General features: G+C 41.4%; 1 protein-coding gene across 5 annotated transcripts in view; it reads left to right on the top strand.

Moving 5' to 3' along the window:
- The window catches only part of DPF3 (double PHD fingers 3), a 267179-nt gene that overhangs the window by 233926 nt on the left and 13820 nt on the right, over positions 1-19433 (top strand). For all 5 annotated transcript variants that reach the window (XR_006705142.1, XM_045451443.1, XM_045451447.1 and 2 more), the window contains one exon: positions 12380-12492. Coding sequence is in view for 4 of the 5 variants with exons in the window: in XM_045451443.1 (XP_045307399.1) it covers positions 12380-12492 (113 nt within the window). In the remaining variant the exon portion in view is untranslated. The remainder of the gene's footprint in view (positions 1-12379; positions 12493-19433) is intronic.

Here is a 19433-nt window from a genome sequence, read left to right as displayed (position 1 = left end):
TTTCTGTTGCATTGTGAGGTTTCACACCTATTCACTTCCTTTTCTAGTCACTCCCACATCACCCTTTAAATGATCTTAGTTTCCACTCTTAGCTCTTTTAAAGATGATTTCTTTAAAAAGTAATAGCCCTCCATGGAGGAGAAATTAGATAAAATCCCAAACCCCACTTATGCCTTCATTATTTAGCCCAGCATTGGCCCTCACTGTGGCTGGGATCCTGCCTCAGCAGGAGTCTTGTCAAATGTCTGGCTTTTCTAGAGCCTTCCCACCAGACCCCTTACTGATCCTCCTTTGCCAGTGTATTAGTTATCTATTGCTGTGTAACAAATTACTCCCAAACTCAGCAGCTTAGAGCAACAAACATTTATTATCTTATAGTTTCTGGGGGTCAGGAATCTGGGAATGACTTAGCTGGGTGGTTTTGGCACATGTTCTCTCATGAGGTGGTAGGCAAGATGTTGGATGGGACTGCAGTCATCTCGAGGGTTGACTAGGGCTGAAGGAGTCACTTCTACGCTTGTTCACATGTTGTTGACGGGCCTCCATTCATCTCAGGCTGTTAGATTGAGGGCCTCAGTTCTCTGCTGGCTGTTGGCTTGAGGCCACTCTCAGTTCTTTGCCATGTAGGTGTTTCCATTGGGCACCTGGTAATGTAGCAGCTGACTTTCTCCAGAGTGAGGGTAGGGAAGGAGGCAGGGAGGGAGGGTGGAGGAGAGGGAGGAAGAGATCAAAATGGAAACCTGAGTTACCTTTTTATAATATAGACTCCACAATTACATATTGTTACTTCCTCTTTTACTGTTATTTGTTAAAACATCTCATTAAGTCTAGCCCACATTCAATGTTTGGAGACTAGCTTCCAACTCTTGAAAAAGAGGAGGATTAAAGAATTTTTGGACATTTTATAAAAGCACCACAGTCACCAACATTGCTGCCTAGTGATCATTTCCATCCTCCCCTCTCCTCACCATTCAGTCTGCTGCTCTCCTGTCCATGCAAACAACTTCCCTCCTGGATCTGGGAATTCCTGGAGAATATTCAGATCCACCTGACCAGACTCTGGGCTGTGGGAGAAGCCTCCACCAGGACCTGTCCCAGACTTGCAGGTAGGGGTCTGAAACTGGGGACTGAAGAGCTTCAGTCCAAGGTTAGAGAGAAAGAACTGGCTTCCAGAGACTTGATGCATCTCTGGGGACAGGATGGAAACTGATCCTGGTAGGCTCTAACTTTGGCCGTGGAATCTCTGTCAAAAACTGACCCCTGCTATCAATGAATGGAAACAGATACAGACAGTATTCCTGAGACTATTTCATATGGCATTTCCAAGTTTGAGAGTGAAGGACAAAGCCTGTGGAAGGAGAAGCATGTTGCAAGAGAATCTTCTCGTGAATTCTTCCCTCTACAATGCTGAAAGCATCCAGCCATCCAGAGAGGCGTGAGGGTGCACTACTCCCAGAGACCACTTTATCCAGTGATCAATGGCTTGTTCTCTTCAGTTCTTATATTCCCTCCTCTCTCACTTGATGGTGTGGCCATCCTTTTCTTTTCCTTGGATGCCTTGAAGGACTCTCTTCGGGCTCTCCTGGCCCTTTTGTGACAACGTAGTCTCTTTCTCACTGAGTTCTCTTGTCGATGCCCTGTGATGCCTTCAATTCCAGTGGTTACCCTCCCCACCCTTCCCTCTGTGGTCTCTACCCAAGTATCTCACCAAGTTCCAGGGCTCCATCTACCACCCATACCTGATGATTTATAAATCTACATCTTCAGCCTGTCCTCTCTCCTGAACATAGACCCATATTTTCTCACTGACACTGGACATCTTCACCAAATGTCTCACTTGCACAAGTGCCATGTGCCAAAACTGAATCTATATTACTCTTTGCAAGCCCTCCATACACATCTCAGCTAACAGTGTGGCCCATCCACTCTTCAGCCCAATCTAGGAATCTTGGTGTCATCTTTGAGTCCTTCCCCTTGCTCACACCTGTATCCAGGTAAGAATCATGTTCTGTTGACCAGTTCTACCCCTCAAATGTTTCCCTGATTTATTCCTGCAGTTATAAAGCTGGTCCTGGACTAGTGCCCCCACTCTGGAACCTAAGCTCAACATTAGTAGAACTTTTGTCTGTGTAACTCATTGCTTAGCACTCTCCACAGTGCCTGGCACATCACAAGTGCTCAATAAAAATTTGTAGAATAAGTGGTATTGTAACTGATCATCTTGCCCCAGCCATCGCCACTAATCTACCCTTTGCCCTGCCACCAGAGTCATCTCTCCAAAGCATGCATGTAAGCAAATCAGGTCCTTGCTTAAAAATCTCTTAGGGTTCCTCAGTGCCTACAGAGTCAAATTCAGATCTCCATGCCTGCATAAGGGACCCTTGACAATCTTTCTTCTTACCTTTTTAGCATTATCTTCTGCCACTTGCCTTTTCTCCTGTTCTCTTTGAGATATGCTGTTTTGCTTAAGTGGACCATGCACCTTAAACTCTGTAATGTTCTTTTCTCTCTCTCTCTTTTTTCCCACTTAGCAAATAATTCTTCATCCTTCAAGGCCCAGATCAAATGCTACCTCCTCTCAGGCTTTTCCCAAGCCCCACCCCCCCCCCCTTATTTATTGCTTCTCCATCTATAATCACCTTATTCATTCCCTTTTATAGTACTAGGTATATTGTATTATAGTCATTTAAAAAAATACGACCTATAATAGTTATTTGTTGCTGTATAACAAATTACTCCAAAACCTAATAGCTTAAACCATAAGCATTTATTACCTCATACTTTCTGTGGACAGGAACATACATGGTTTAGCTGGGTGCCTCTGGATCAAGGTCTCCCATGAAGTGGCAGTCAACTTATCATTTAGGGCTGTGATCTCATCTGAAGGCTCTACAGGAGAGGTTCTAATTCTAAGCTCACTTACATGGTTATGGCAGGATTCATTGCCTCCAAGACTGTTGGACTGAGGCCTCCCTTTATTTGTTGCAACATAGACCTCTCTATAGATCATCTCACAACACAACAGCTGGCTTCCCTTAGAGCGGTTTGTGAGAAAACATAAGAGAGTATGCCAAAGATGCAAGCCACAGTCTTTTTATTACTCAATATTAGAAGGGACATCCCATCACTTCTCATATTCTACTTGATAGAGATGATTCAGTAAGTCCAGCCCACACTCAAGAGGAGAGAATTATATAAGCTTATAAATGCCAGGAAGGCGGGGGGTTAGTGGCCATCTTACAGGCTGCCTATCACACCTCCTAAACTTGAGCTGCTCGAGGCAGGACCCATGTCTCATTTGTTTTTGAAACTTTATCACTTAGTACAGTTCCTAGCAGTTTGTAGGTGCTCAGTGAATTTGGTCAAATTAGATAGAATTATTTTTCTGTAAGAACCTGATCACAAGCAATAAACTGCAGCCAGAAGAACCCTCAAAAATAGACTAAAAGTGATTTAAAAATCAAACGTAAAACAAAGTGTCACAGGCATAGTATCACTCCTCTGCTTCCAGGCACTTCTATGATTTCTTCCCAGTGTCACATAGAAAAGGATAAAAAAACAAGAAAGTATATTTTTTCTTTTGACTTGGTACAACTCAAATATTTTTGAAAGAAATAAATTAGAATACCATCTCATAGGTTCTCAGACAACTCAAGAACTTAGACGACCCATGAATCCATCTTCTAATTCATGGAAGATTGACAGCCAGAGGATACAGGTAATCAAGTATTGATGAATAACTGCTCTTTTCCAACAGCTACCCATCAGTTATACCACAAAACCTTCAAGAAGGAAGCACAGGGATTACAGGGTCTCTAACATGAGCAATAGTTTTTTTCTTCAGGCTCACGTTTCCAAGGAAAACCCAGAGCCTTTAGCCAACACCCATGGCTGGATGCTCCTAATGTCCAGAGAGGCCCTAAATGCACAGCCACTGTCAGGGATTCACATCTGATATTGATGTTTGGCTCTGAACAATGATTCAGTCTGGCCTCCACACACTGTTGTGGAGCAAACATCACTGGCAGATGGTTGCCTACAATCTACACTTCCAGCTAAAGTTTTGAAAGTCAAATCAGCCTGAATTGCTTCATTCCAATGGTTACCCTTCCCTCTCCTTCCAACAAAATCCCTTTAATATTTTACTCTGTGGTCTCTCCCTGAATATTTCACCAAGTGCCAAGGTTTCATCTACCACCCACACTGGATTATTTCTAAATCTACATCTCCAGTCTGTCCTCTCTCCTGAATATGTGTTGGTGACCCTCTTCTTCCACTGCCGGCCTTGCAATACCTGCCCACTGTCACATGACCAGCTCGACCCAGATCCAATATTCTTCACGGATGAAAACTTTCCCAAGGCCTCTGTCTGCAGATTCATTGACAGCACATCTGAAGAGGTCCAACTTATTGCATGGGGATAGGTGGTGTGGTCGATGGAAGTGCTTTAGGTTTCTAGATTTCTTTTGCTTTCTGTCATGGTATTGGACTAATACTGGGCTAGCCCAGTGGAAAAGTTGACATGAATCTAGCAGCACTAACTGCTTATTTTAATTTCCTTCTTAGTTCCTGTTTTCCCTTTGAGTTTTAGCTGGCAACTTTAGAAGCTTTGTTTATCCCACCAACCAGATGGGCAATTTGGGATTAATGATATCTCTAAAAATACTGTTTGTGAGTGGCATAGGCACAGAGCTACAGCTTTATGGATAGCAGGTTTTTATCCTTTCATTTAATGTATTGGAAAACTAGTGCTCAGAGAGGCAAAATGACTTGTCCAAGGGACAAGTGCTCAGATGCTGCAATATATCTCAAATTGTGGTACTTGCTCCATGAGGGCAGGGTTTGGTTTTTCTCGCTGCTGTATCCCCAATGCCTAGAAGAGTGCCCACCACATTCATTTATTCAACAATACTATCGAGGGAATGAGTGAATGGATAAATTATCCTTGGTCCTCACCTGCAGTGACTCATTAGGGATGCTGGGATCATTACCATGGCTCTTGACTTCTTTCTAATGCTGTGCCTTGGTCCTCACCTGGGCCAGTCAGGTAAGTTATATAAGTCCAGGTCAAGGCTGACTTATTCCATTATTTCACTCGAAGACGATCAACCACATGCCTTCAGGTTTATAGATGAGACTCTATCTTGGACCATTCTTTTTTTTTTTTTTTTTTAAGTTTATTTATTTATTTATTTTGAGAGAGAGAGAGAGTGAGAGTGAGCAGGGGAAGGTCAGAGAGACAGGGAGAGAGAGAATCCCAAGCAGGCTCTGAGCTGTCAGCACTGAGCCTGATGAGGGGCTTAAACTCATGAACTGTGAGATCATGACCTGAGCCAAAGTCAAGAGTCAGATGCTTAACAGACTGAGCCACCCAGGTGCCCTGTCTTGAACTATTCTTGACCATGAAAACTTGGAGGGGGGTAGGATTTCTAGGGCACTTTGAGAATGATGCCACAAGCCCTTAGCTGTTTAGCCCACTAAATGTGCCTTTAATGCTTTTGCATGAATATGCTTTATATAGTTATTGATAATAATGACCAGTGTAACAATGTCTGTGGTTTGCCTTGCACAAGACATCTGGGTGCCCTAGAGTTTGGCAGCTTTGAGGGAGGATGAGCAGACCTCTATGACTAGTTGAACCTGCTGCACAGTGAAGTGTTGCCCAAGCAAAAGGCAGCTATGGCTCATACCGTCATTTATTTTTAATGCGTGTTTGTCTGTTTGGTCTTTACCCTTTCTACTCTCCTTCTCTTCTTTGTCTTCTTTGAAGTACATTAAAAACGATGAGGAAAAAAGGGAGCCACACAGGTGCCTCTGGAATGCTATTGTGTCATTGATTTGTGGATGTCTTAGCGTTAGAAGTAACGCTGGGGCAGATGAGAGTTGAACCTGCAGACCACTACAGAAGGTTTACAAAGCAGGGCCTGGGAAATAAGCTATGTGATGAAGCAATGCCTGGTTAACATACTTGTCATAATATGTGTGTGCAGAGGTTGAATTCTCGATTGCTCAGAATTGGCTCTCCCCTTTACAGACGAAGTATAATGATTCAGAGCCTCATTCCCTCTACCTGACAAGCTGAGTCTCAGAGTGGAGGTGGGTGGAAAGGAGAGAGCGAGAGAAATAGAGGGAGGGGGAGACAGAGACAGAGACAGAGAGAGACAGAGAGGAGTGAGGGAGAGAGAATAAGTGAGAATGAATGGATCTGATTGAATGAGAGGCTTCCCAGAGTGAGCTAGTAATATTTTTTTCTCCTCAAATTACTCTTTAGCATGGATGATTCCAATTTGACTGCACTTTGCATAATTCTTCAGCTAAAGCTTCTTACATATTTTTGCAATATGTAAATATTAGAAACTTTATGTGTGTATGAATATAGGAAACTGTTAGAAATTTGAGCCAAATTATTTTTTAATGAATGCCCATGGAGACTTGATTTTGGTGCTATTTCAGACTGGAATTGATCCTACATATTTTATATAATGTAATTTCTATAAACTAAGCATCAGACCAACGAGTGCAATTTGAGGCTTGCACTTACTTGCTTGGAAATCATGGATATTTAGGTTTTTCTTTCCTGAGAAATTGGTTTTTAAGAGATCAACACTGATAAATAAGGAAATAAAATATAATTAGGTGTTTATAATTTCACAATGAATAAATAATAGACTATGCTAGTTCCACAGTTATTTGTATCTGTTTTATTTATATTTTTAGCACATAGCTAGCAAGATAATGCTGTGGGTTTTTTTTTTTTTTTTTTTCTGGAGCTGTCATTTAATCAGCAATGTGGCTTAGCCTAGTCCAAATTCAATATTGGTGATGATGAAGTAAAAAACTCTCTTAATAAGGGTCATAATATAAGAGATATGTGTCACAGCACTTTGTCCAGCTTTGCCCAGGGTTTGTTGAAAATGAACTGTGTTTTTCTCACTGTGCTGCATATCTGTAGAGTGATATTGACTGGTTAATGACTTCTGGTAACTTCTAAGTCACAATTGTAATGTGAGCTTAATCAACAAGGTATACTTAGATATTTTCGTCTCTGAAAGGTTAGAAATACCCATGTGTGTGGGCAGTTGTATATGAGCATGTGTAGGAAGAGATGTGAGTGTGAAACTGGTTTTTGCCTGGATATTTATCTGTGTGCCTTCTCACTCAAATACCATGAAATCCCGTTTGCTGTCCCCGGAACATTCTCTGTAGCTGGTCCAGGGGTTCTGAGAAGTCATGAGCTGTGTTCTTCGAGTGGCGAGGGAGTTGTCACTGCTTTCAGATGCCAGCCCTCTCTTTTTTTTACTGAGCCCGGTAGGTTATAGTGCATTCACCTTAGTCTCATTCACTCTCTTAGTCTCTTCTTTTCTGAGAAGCTTCTTAAATCCTACTGGTTTCCCTTTTCTTCCTACCTTCTGCAATAGCACCCTGGAGCCAAATTCCTAGTGTCTGAAAACACTGTTCAGAAGTTAGGTTTCTAGCACGTGGTGACCATGTGTTAAATTTTTTTCAACTTTTACAGAGGATGGAGGTCAATTTTGGAAGGAGTTAGAGCTGGATTAGGAATGCATCTTCACACCAAGTCACTATAGGGCCAACTAAATAAGCAGGCAGAAGATTTACTGAACCCTCCCGATGGAAGAAATTTGGTGGAACACTCAGGAAGGACTTGGTTTCTAATGATCTGGCTGGGATGAGTCATTCACACTGCAGCACTTTCTAAATTCATTTTGGTAATTGGAATCTTATAAATGTCCTGTTGATTCATCTCGCCCACAGAGACCTGGGAAGGGTTGTTTCCCCTTCACTCCATAGGGCTATTTAAATAGCAATACAGGTATTCCTTGCTTTAAGGAGGCTGGAGATAAGAAAAACTAAATTTCCAAGCAAATGCCTTACACAATGATAGTTAACTTTACAAAAGAGTTGAAATGGGCATCTTTAAGTAGCAAGTGACTATAAGTAAAAATTTTTTTTACACCAATGTGTCTCTTTTTTCTACCCTTGAATTGGAAAGACTATATCTACTGTCTTACTTCCAAGGAGTTTAGAAAGTAGTTCTGGGCAAAAATGAGGAGTTTTCGGAGTCAACCTCAGGAATGGGTTACTAGCATTTTCCTTAGAAACTTTTTCCTTTGTCCAACAGTATGCATTATTTCAGTCATTTCTATGGTAGATAAGAATTTGTATTCTTACAGTTTTATCTAGCAAATGATTTTTCCAGTTATTAGAGACAGGCAACAGGCAGTCAACCTGTTGTGACAACACAGAGGATTTAGTTTTAGACATAATTTTTGCACCTGCTAATGGCTGCTTGTGTGACTTAACTTCTTGTGCCTCACCCTCCCCAGCTAAGACGTTGCATTCTCTACTTTCCTCTTGATCTTCAGTGATGCCTTGAATTTTGAGCTGACAGAGCTCTGTAGCTAGTGCTGAGGCTAATCCTACTTCTGCATTTTACTGGGGGTGTTAGGAGTCGGGGGTAGGCTGTGTGAGCTTTGTTCCCTTCGGGGACCCTGATGACTTTCTCAAGACAGAAACACAGAAAAAGCCCATAGGATATTTTCAGAGACTTCCAACAGGAGTTTCCAGAAACCACTTGCTACTGTTCACTGGTCCAAAGCTATTCCAGAAAATGTCTTCAGAGCTTGGCACAGTGGTCTAAGAGAACTTGAATATAGAATTAGCTCTCAATAAATATTTGTGGAATGTTGTTGGCACAAAGCACACATGCCACCCTCCATCCCTACCCACAGAGGCAGCCCCACATGCACATTTGGCTACTGAATTCCATGTCATGTTCTGGAATGTGCTGACCTTCCTTCCTAGGGAAGATGACACTCCTGGAGTGTTACTATTAGTAGGGCAGCTTTTGCTCTGATCTGTCAACACTCCCTCACTCTGGGTCTTTATTAAGCAATGATAAACCAAGAACCGGTGGAAGTCAACACAACTGACCACCTTTCTCCTTGAAATCTCTTCTTTTGTCTGCTCTGACCCCATGCTTGCATAGTTTGTATCTACCTCCCTGGCCATCCTTCCCAGTCTCCTCTCTTGGTTCTTTCTTTTCATTGTTAAATAGTTGAGTTCTCTATGTGCAGTCCTAGACCTTTTTCTCTCCCCTCTGTTCTCTCCTCATCCTTTCTCTTCCCTTTGCTCTTCTCTTCGATGACTTCATTAATTCTCATGGTTTCGATGACCACCTATTTAGCAATGGCTCCTAAATTTATATGTCTAGCCCATGTTTCTCTCTTGAGTTATAAATCCATATGTTTGACTCTCCACTTGACATTTCTACCAGAAGTCTCCCAAACTTCCCAAGTTCAACATGCCCCAGACAGACAGAAGCCCTCTCTCCCTGCTCTGCATCAAGTCCTTCTATGCTTATTATAGTCTTTCTCGTCTGAGTAAAGCTATTGCATAACCCACCCAGGTTCTTAGATCCAGAACCTTGAGAATATTCTCATCATCTCTTTCTCCCCACACTCCCGACATTCAAACAGTTGTTGAGTCCTATCAGTGATTTCTTTAATACTCTGAAATCTCCACCTTAGCTTAACCATCCTTGTCTCTCTCCCAGTAGCTTCTGACTGGCTTCCTGGCAGCAATTCTTGTACCTCCCTTTCCCCCTGTTCCCCAACACATTCTTTTCTTAGACAGCAGCTTCTTCCTTCCTCCCTTCCTTTTTGATGATTTGAATCTTTATTTGTGCTTTCCTTATTTAAAAATATCCTTTCAACTTTCTATTTTGAAATGGTGATAGCTTCTTAGAAAGTTACAAAAATATATTACACAGAGGTCCCGTGCACCCTTTGCTCTGTTTCTCCCCATGGTACCGGCTTACATAACTATAGTACACTCTCAAAGCCAGGCAACTGACATCGATGCAATTATTCACATTTTACTGGTTTTACAGGCATACACATGCATGAGTACTCATGTGTGCATATGTACGGCTCTATACAATCTTCCACATATGTAACCGCCACCACCATCAAGGTACAGACTGCTTCATCACCCCAAAGGTCTCTCATGCTAAAGAATGCTCCTTTAAAACGCAGTGTGATCCAGTCAACGCCTTGCTTAAAACCCTTTAATGATTTTCAAGCCCCAAATCCTTAAATAAGGGCTCTAGGTCCCTGTTATAATCTGGCTCCAGGTACCCCTCTAGCTGCCTCTCACTCTCCCTCCTCCAAACCAGCTAAGTCCTCTTTATCTGTCAGGTATCAGCTTAAAGATCTTGCTTGGATGGTTTCCTTGACATCTCTGACTAGGTGAGGTTCTACTGTGGTTTGTTTCATTATGATTTTCCTTCATGGAACCTATCACACAACGGTAAGTGTGCATGTAGCTTATTAATTTGAGTTCTCTCTGGCTGCATTAGAGGGGTTTGGGGTGCCTTGCTCACCACTGTATCTTTTTTTGTCTAATGCAATGAGTGGCCTAGCAGGTGCTCAGGGAATGCCTGTTAAGTTAATGAACAATTATCTCAAGACAGCTGGTTGCGGCTGGGATGAAGCCGCAGAACTGGGCAAAATCGACTTGCATATATGGGTATCTGCTCCGTGGACTCATCTTCAACCTACCCAAGGGTGCCCTGTCTGAGAACCTGGACATCCACAGCCCATACCACTCAGAACCTCAAGCTGGTGTTTTCTCTCTCATTCCCACCCCAGTATTCTTTCTGGGAGATTGGAATTGAGAACAACCCTGTGTCGTTCTTAGACAGATCTTTGAGATGTTTTCAAGAATATCAGCTGGATATTCATCTGGGCTTGTTTCTCTCTGGGTCATTGCCATGGTGGCACTTTGAGAGCCTTATTAATTCAGAGCTGTGGGAACTTCTAAGTTGGATGGCACCTGATGAGTCCTTGAAAAGCTTTTAGATCTGCCCTCTCTCGATGCTTCTGTGTGTTCCTTGCTAAGTGTCCCCCGTGCTCCGCACTGATGAGTCATTTCCATCTCCACTCTTATTCTCTCAGAGAGGACTCCATGAGATTTATATTTGTGGACGCTCATATTTGAAGGATCCTTATGTTGACTGAATAGACAGCATGTTCCCGAATGACCACAATGTAACCAGCCCTCTGAATATTTGGAAGGGAGGAAATGGGGACCTCCTGCTGGGATGTGGCTTTGCTAAGGGGTGGTGCTACCATGTGGGGTCCTGACTATCTGTGGAGGGTACTAGGTTGGTAGGACTGGCTCTAACTGGTGTCCCTTCTCTGTAGTATTCTTCTTTGGGAGAAGACGTTCCCTTACAAGCAAGAAGCAATGCAATACACTATGTGGCGGGTTTGGTGGAGCTGGGGGCTCTGGAAAAGGGTGAACCCCCAGCAGAGCTCCCAGTTCTTTTGTGACAGAGTCAGTCATGGACATTGCCTTGGGTGCTGTGGGCAGATTCCTGCAAAACCTGGGAACATCACCCAAGTTTCTCTTCCCTGCCAAATAGAAGGCCAAGAGTCTTCTCATTCTATGGCTCATAGCTGCTCTCTCAGGGCTGGCATCTCTCTTTTGGGTGTGCCATGGCTGCAAAGAGAGTCCAGCCCTTCATGCCAAGCCTTGGATGATGGGCCACTGGGACTGTGTGCTCTTAGGTCACAGCTTAATGTCCATGCCCAATTAGTGTCCACCCCTGATTTGCTAATGGTTTGGCTAACATGATACTTGGGATGGAGAAGAGTAAGGACCAGTGGATAGACCTGGTCATTGTGATGCTATGGTACACTTTTTTGCCCTGCCTGCCAGGCCGCTCTCCTCCATGGTTCCTGTTACCGTGCAGGGCGTGAACTTCTAATAGTGTCCTGGGTGTGGGCATGGATTCTTTACATAGCAGTGCAGTGCTATTTCACAGAGCCCCTGAACTCTGCCCTGGGAAAGCTCACACGCTCCTTCTGACCTCCTCCCTGTGCCTGGAGGCAGTGTGAATGTGGACAACTGTGCAGGTTGGAAGGCCTAGCTCCAAACAGCTCTTATGTGTTGCTCCTGTCACGGTTGATGCTGAGGTTTGGGTCGAAATGCTGGTGACTTTCATGGTGCTGCCTTGTACAGTACACTCCACAATTTCCCTTCTCTTCCTCTCTGATCACCACTTTCTGTCCTCATCGACCGGTTACACCTTCAAGGGGACGTGACTCTTAGGGCAAGAGGACGTGGATGGCATCTATCCCCGGTAACAGGGTTAATGCCAATATCTCTCTTGGGCCTTGATCTGATGTAACTGCAGGTGGCTGTGAGGGGTGTGGGTAGGGGCCCAGTTTTTCCCCAGCCTGTGCTACCTGCCCTTCCTCTAAGTTGGGCATAAATGTGTTCTTGGTTAAAGTGATGTTGAGGGGTGACAGGTCAGATCCTGTGGCCCTTATGCTGCCATTTCTGCTTCTTGCAGGTCACCCAACCTGCCTGCAGTTCACCCTGAACATGACCGAGGCCGTCAAGACCTACAAGTGGCAGTGCATAGAGTGCAAATCCTGCATCCTTTGTGGGACCTCGGAGAATGATGTGAGTTTGGCACTTCCCTTGCAGGAGGGAGAAATCCAAGGGTCTGGGAATCCTTAGATGGGTGGAAAAGAAGGAAGGAATCTTGTCACTGGGCTCCTGGGGAAAATGTCAGAACCCCTCCTTGCCCAACAGGGACCTTGGGCGCTCTCTGTGCCTGTGGAGGGAGGTGTAGGAGGTGACGGCCAGAGGCTACCTCACTGCCACTTTCCCTTGAGGGTTCAGTGACAGACAGTGGTGCCCACTGCTTATGGTTGGGATGTGCCTGACCATTTACGCCATGTTCCAGAGTACGTGATCTCATTGGGTTTAAACGTTAACTCTAATAAATGCAGAATTAAAAAAAAACACACTTTTGGTTATAGACGATTTCAAACTTATACAAAGGTACAGAAAATAATGAAACTGATAGACCCTACCACCAGCTTCAACTATGATCAATATCCTCCCACATCCTCCCACATAATCCCGGTCATAATATCACTTTACCTGTAAATATTTCATGTTTCCCCAAAAGATAAGGACTTACTTTTTAACAAGAGTCACAAAAATGTTGACATAACTAAAAAAGAATCAATAATTCCTTAATATAACCAAACATCCAGTTAACATTCCTATTGCCACAATTGTCTTGAGTGTTGCCTTGCCTTAAACTGTCTTAAATGTTTTTTTATTGTAGCTCGTTTATTTGAATTGGGATCCAGATAAGGCTCATACGTTGCAATTAGTTGATATGTCTTTAAAGTTTCTTTTAGCATGTATGTTTCCCCTCCATTTTGCTCTCTTTTTTCCCCCTTGAATTTTTGTTTAAGAAATCAGTTAATTTGTTCAGCCGAGTTTCCCAGGACTGTATTTTTACTGACTACATCCCTATACTAGTGTTTGACATTTCCCTCTGTCTCTTATATCTCTTGTAAATTGGTGCTTAGAACTAGAATCCTCATCAAATTCAGGCTCTTTCTCTCTGTCTCTAATATTAAAAAATATATATTATAATATATTATATATGGGAATTGATTATACGTATATATATATGTATATATACACTCATACACACACACACACACATATATATATCAAGACTACTTCATAAGTAGTGTGTATTCTTTTATCAGGAAGTATTTAATGCCTGGTATATTTCTTTTTGTGAATGTAGAAGCTATTGATGATCTTCAACTTGATTCATTATTTTTTAAATGTTTATTATTTTTGAGAGAGATAGTGGAGTGAGCAAGCACAAGCATGGAAGGGGCAGAGAGAGAGGGAGAGAGGGAATCCCAAGCAGGCTCTACACTGTCAGTGCAGAGCCTGACATGGGGCTTGAACCCATGAACCGTGAGACCATGACCTGAGCCAAAATCAACAGTCAGACACCCAACCACTGAGCCACTCAGGTGCCCCTAGACTGACTGTGTCATTAGAGGTTGCAAAATAGTGATATTCTTATTTTATAATTTCTTCTTTGTTTACTAGCTGGAGTAGAATTACTGCAAAGTAGAATTTCTGCAACGAGAAACTTTTCCAACCTTATATTTGGTTACTCTCAAGGTTAGATTATATAGAAAAGGTAGGATAAATGCTTGGTTCTTTCCCTTTATTTATCAGTTTTCAAAATCACAAGGTAGTTTCAACACCTATTCGTGATTTAAAAAAAAAAAAACACTCAACAAATCAGGAATTGTGGGATATTTCTTTTTTTTTTTAATTTTTTTTAACATTTATTTATTTTTGAAACAGAGAGAGACACAGCATGAACGGGGGAGGGGCAGAGAGAGAGGGAAACACAGAATCGGAAGCAGGATCCAGGCTCTGAGCCATCAGCCCAGAGCCCGATGCGGGGCTCGAACTCGTGGACCGCGAGATCGTGACCTGAGCTGAAGTCGGACGCTTAACTGACTGAGCCACCCAGGAGCCCCTGTGGGATATTTCTTAATATGATAAACTTGTTATACCTTAGAACTAAATCCATTATTTTATTTAATGGGGAAACACTAGAGGCATTTCTACTAAGATCAGGAACCAAGTAAGGATGCCCACTATTTCCATGACTATTTGCCATCATTCTAGAGATATTAACTAATGTGATTAGACAAGAGAAATCAACTACTGGTATAAGAATGGTAACAAAGTAGCAAAACTCTAATTCACAAACTAGAATAGTATATCTGGAAAACCCTAGAGAAGCAATGATAAAGTTACCTCAAACATTAAAGGTAGCAGGATGTTATCTGCTGATAAAATTACCACACAAAAATTAATAGCCTTCACATGCACAAATAACAGCCAGTTAGGATACAATAGTACAGCAATCCCATTTACAATAGCAACAAAGAAGAAATACTTAGAAATAAGCTTAACGATAATGTGTAAATCCCATATAAAGGGGAAAAAAAAAGGTTTTTTTGAAAAAACAAAAACAGGTTTGAAACCCTTTTGAAAAAGCTCAGAAGTAGACTTGAGCAAATGGAAAGACATTTTTGCGATCTTGGATAGAATGATTCAACATTAGAAAGATGTCAGTTCTTCCTGAGTTTACAAATTTAATTCAAACCCAGTAAAAATACCAAACAAGCTCTTCTGTGGAATTAGACAAATTGATACTAAAGTTCATGTGGAAAAATAAATATGCAAGAATAGTCAAGAAAACACTGAAAACAACAAATTATGAGTGGAGACTAGCCCTATCAGTTATTATTTATTTACTATAAAGCCTCTAGTTAAAACAGTATAGACAAATAGACTAATGGAATAGAAAAGAAACCCATAGATTGACCCAGCTATCTATGGACCTTTGGTATTAGGATAAAGGTTGCCTCTAATTACATTTTCATGAATGGTGCTGACACAATAGGGTAATCATTTTGTAAAAGATAAAATTAGGTCCATATCTCACATTATATATAAGAACAGTCTGTAAATGGACTGGGGATCTAAATATAAAAAATAAAACCATGTTAGTATTAGAAGAAAACATGGGTGAATTCCTCTTTAGTCTAAATATAAGGAAAGATTTTCTGTGACTCAGAACTAAGAAGCAATAAAAGAAAATACTGACAGATTTGGCTACAGAAAAACTTGCACAATAGGGTTGCCTGGGTGGCTCAGTCGGTTAGGCGTCTGACTCTTGATTTTGGCTCAGGTCATAATCTAACTGTTTGTGCGTTTGAGCCCTGCGTCAGGCTCTGTGCTGACAGTGCAGAGCCTGCCTGGAATTCTCTTTCTTCCAATCTCTGCCCCTCCGCTGCTCATGTTCTAAATCTCTTTGTCTCTCTCTGTCTCTCTCAAAATGAATAAACATTAAAAAAGTTTGCATAGTAAAAAACCATGATAAAGTAAAAAGACAGCTAACAAACTGGGAGGATATATTTGCAGCATATGCCACAAATAAAGAGCTGATACCCCTAACATATAAAGAACTCTTAACATTTGAGGGACAAGGGACCAGAGACCTGATAGAAAATGGGAGGGGGAGGGGGTGGGCTAGATGGGTGATGGGCATTAAGGAGGGCACTTGTTAGGATGACCACTGGGTGTTCCATGTCAGTGATGAGTCACTAAGTTCTACTCCCGAAACCAATACTACACGGTATGTTAAACTCGAATTTAAATAAATAAATTGAAAACAAAGACAATGGGTAAAAGACATGAAAGAAGAGTCACAAAAGACGTAAAAATAGACCTGAAACATTTGAAAAAAAAAATGTCTGAACACACTCATAATTTGAAACATTCAAATGTAAAAAAGACGGATACTATTTCTTACCTGTCAAACTGGGAAGAAAGAGTCTGAGAATACATTCTGTTGACGAAGCTGTGGGGAAATTGGCACCCTCATACATTGTCAGTGGGAATGCAAAGTGGCACCACTCTTTTGTAGGGACATTTAGCAATGCCTGCCTAACACAACCACTACGCACTTACGTTTTGACTCAGCAATCTCATCTTTAGGAATCTACCATGAAGGTATACTTATAACACTATGAAAATACATGTGCGTAAGGTTATTCATGGGTGCATTGTTTATAGTGATAAAATATTGGAAATGACCTAAATGTTCACAGGCAGAAGGATGATTGAGTAAATGATGGCATAGCCATCACTGGAATACTTGCAGCTATAAAGAAAAATGAGGCAGATTTTTATAAATTGATATGGAATTTCTACGTTTAGAATTATTAAATGAAAAAATCGACGTCAACACAATATCTGTATCCATAGTATGCTGCCATTCTTATAAGAAAGGCATAGGAAAAAAATATATATCTGTTTGCTTGTATAAAAGAAATATAGGAAGGATAAACAAGAAACTAAAGAGACTGGTTACCTACAGCAGTGGGAGGGGATGGGGCAGAAAGAACAGGGAAATAGGGGTTGGATAGCACTTCTCTGAGAACGCCTTTTTGTATAGCGCTGACACTTAGGACCAAGGTAATGTTGTACATACCCTATTACAGGAAAATACTAAAATCAACCAGGATGTTGGGGGGGGGGGTGGGGTGGGGACTGAAGCTGGAACATGAACAGTAGCAAATGAACCTAACGTAAATAGATAGCATAACCATCCTGAAGGGTGGGGAAGCAAAGAACTAACTTTAGTAACTTGAGAAAGCAGTAGACGACTATGTGTTTTTGTTTTTTTTTTTCAACGTTTATTTATTTTTGGGACAGAGAGAGACAGAGCATGAACGGGGGAGGGTCAGAGAGAGAGGGAGACACAGAATCGGAAACAGGCTCCAGGCTCTGAGCCATCAGCCCAGAGCCCGACGCGGGGCTCGAACTCACGGACCGCGAGATCGTGACCTGGCTGAAGTCGGACGCTTAACCGACTGCGCCACCCAGGCGCCCCTAGACGACTATGTGTTTTAAGGCTAAAGGTAGAAAGACTATATAAATATCATACCCTAGTTAGTAAATTTGTTTCTTACAGGCATATAAGTTAGTCACTCTGAAACTACCTTATGTGTGTACAGGTCCGAACCAATAAGTATAGATTGTGGTAATGAGAGCCAGTTTTCTCCATGTCACAGAAAGAAGAGTCAAATAAGGAGGGAAGGCTAGACTGAATCCTGTGGTGTTGGGGATGGAATAGGGGTGTTAGGATAAATTTGTGATTTTTGATATAACGTATTGTGTATCTATATGCTTATATATTTTATATAAGATGTGTGTATGTGTGTGTGTGTGTATAGTTCTCTACATGTATACATGTATATCTATATGTAATAGATAGATACAGAAATAAATACAGGTGTGCGCACGTGTACCTACACATACATTTACTTCCTAATTCTATTCTCTGGGAGAGCCTAGAAGCAATGACAACGCAGAAGCGATGAGGATCCATGGTACCCAGATACTGGTTTCTAAATACCATTCTCCAGTAAAAGGAATTAGGAACCCTTGGACAAATGGCTGATCCTAAGGCTGGAGATACGAGAAAAGTCTGGAGCATCCTGTGGTACTAGAAAGTAGGGAAGTGCTCAAAAATTGATAAAGCATGCCTAAAGGACACAGGAACTAACTTGAAGGAACGCCTAATGGCAAATCTGGGATAATTTGAGCAACAAAGTCAATAATGATAGTGTTGCATTAAAATCCGAAGAACAAAATCCATACTGCTATTTAAAAATTTGAATAAATAAATAGGGAAGAGTTAAACTCTTTCTCAGCGTAGAATTCCAATTAATAAGTGTAGAGGGAAGAGGGAAATCACCAATAGGCGAACATCACTGTTTTGGGTTGTTGTAAGCAAGAACAATCAATTGGTGCCAATTGGTGAGATTATTTGCATAATCTCAAAGTATCTCCCCAACCAGATTACTTATTAATACATTACAAATGGAAAAATTATAACTTTATAGTAAAAACTGGCAGACACTGCCTAAACTATTTGATCAGAATAACATTACTCGTAACAAGACATATTGGTATTAATGCCCTGATATGATGCACTAAGAAGGGCACCACATCTCTTTTGTAGTATTCTTGCCCAAAGTGCACACCCTCAATCTTCTCATGAAAAAAGATCAGACAAACTCAAATTGAGTGACATTCTACAAAATCACTGGCCTAGATTCTTCAAAAGTATCAAGGTCGTGAAAGACAAACCGAGAAGCTGTCACAGATTCAAGGACACTAAGAATACATGACAACTAAATACAATGTGAGATCCTGGATTGGATGTTGGGAAAAGAGACAGAAGTGGGAAAACTGGTGAATTGCAAATGAGGCTTGCAGATTAGTCAATAGTATTATGTCAATGGTAATATCCTGCTTTTCATGATCGTCCTATCATAACGTAAGATGTCAACACTAAGGGAAGCTGAGTAAAGTGGGTACAGAAACTCTCTGTACCATTCTGCAACTTTCTCTACGACTAAAATTATATCAAGGTAATAAACCAAAAAATAAAGGGATGTTTCCCTAGCTTCTTCCAAAGGTGACAAGGCTTTTTTTTTATAAATAGTATCTTTATGAACCCAAGGATTTAAATATATCTCATTTGTTTCAATCCATTACAGTTAAAATTGTCCTATATTTGACCAGCGAGAATGTAATCAGGTTGGATCTTGAGTCCTTTAGACATGACCCCAATAGTATTTGAGGGCTTCCTTGCTTTCCAATATGTGAAATTATTTATACATTTCATGCCCTGGACCTGGAACCAGCCATTTCTTCAAGGACCTCTGGTTCATTTCAGTGGGCAATGATCTTTAGAGAACATAATAGGGGTACTAGGGGTGCTAATTTTTACCTCATTAGTCATTGTTTTGGGGCATTTTAAATGGATACAGCTAGAAGATATGTTTTTGTTTGCTTTAAAGACAAAATGCTGAATTTGTATGGATACTTGAATTTATACGGATACTTCTAATTCATACTCAGGAATAACTATAGGGTTTTTACTTAACTTCATTGATCTTACATCTGTATTTTCTTTCAAG

This window comes from Leopardus geoffroyi, chromosome B3, assembly GCF_018350155.1.
Source record: "Leopardus geoffroyi isolate Oge1 chromosome B3, O.geoffroyi_Oge1_pat1.0, whole genome shotgun sequence".
NCBI classification, from domain to species: domain Eukaryota; kingdom Metazoa; phylum Chordata; class Mammalia; order Carnivora; family Felidae; genus Leopardus; species Leopardus geoffroyi.
Note: the sequence above shows the minus strand (reverse complement) of the source record. Positions and strands in the feature narration are given on the sequence as shown.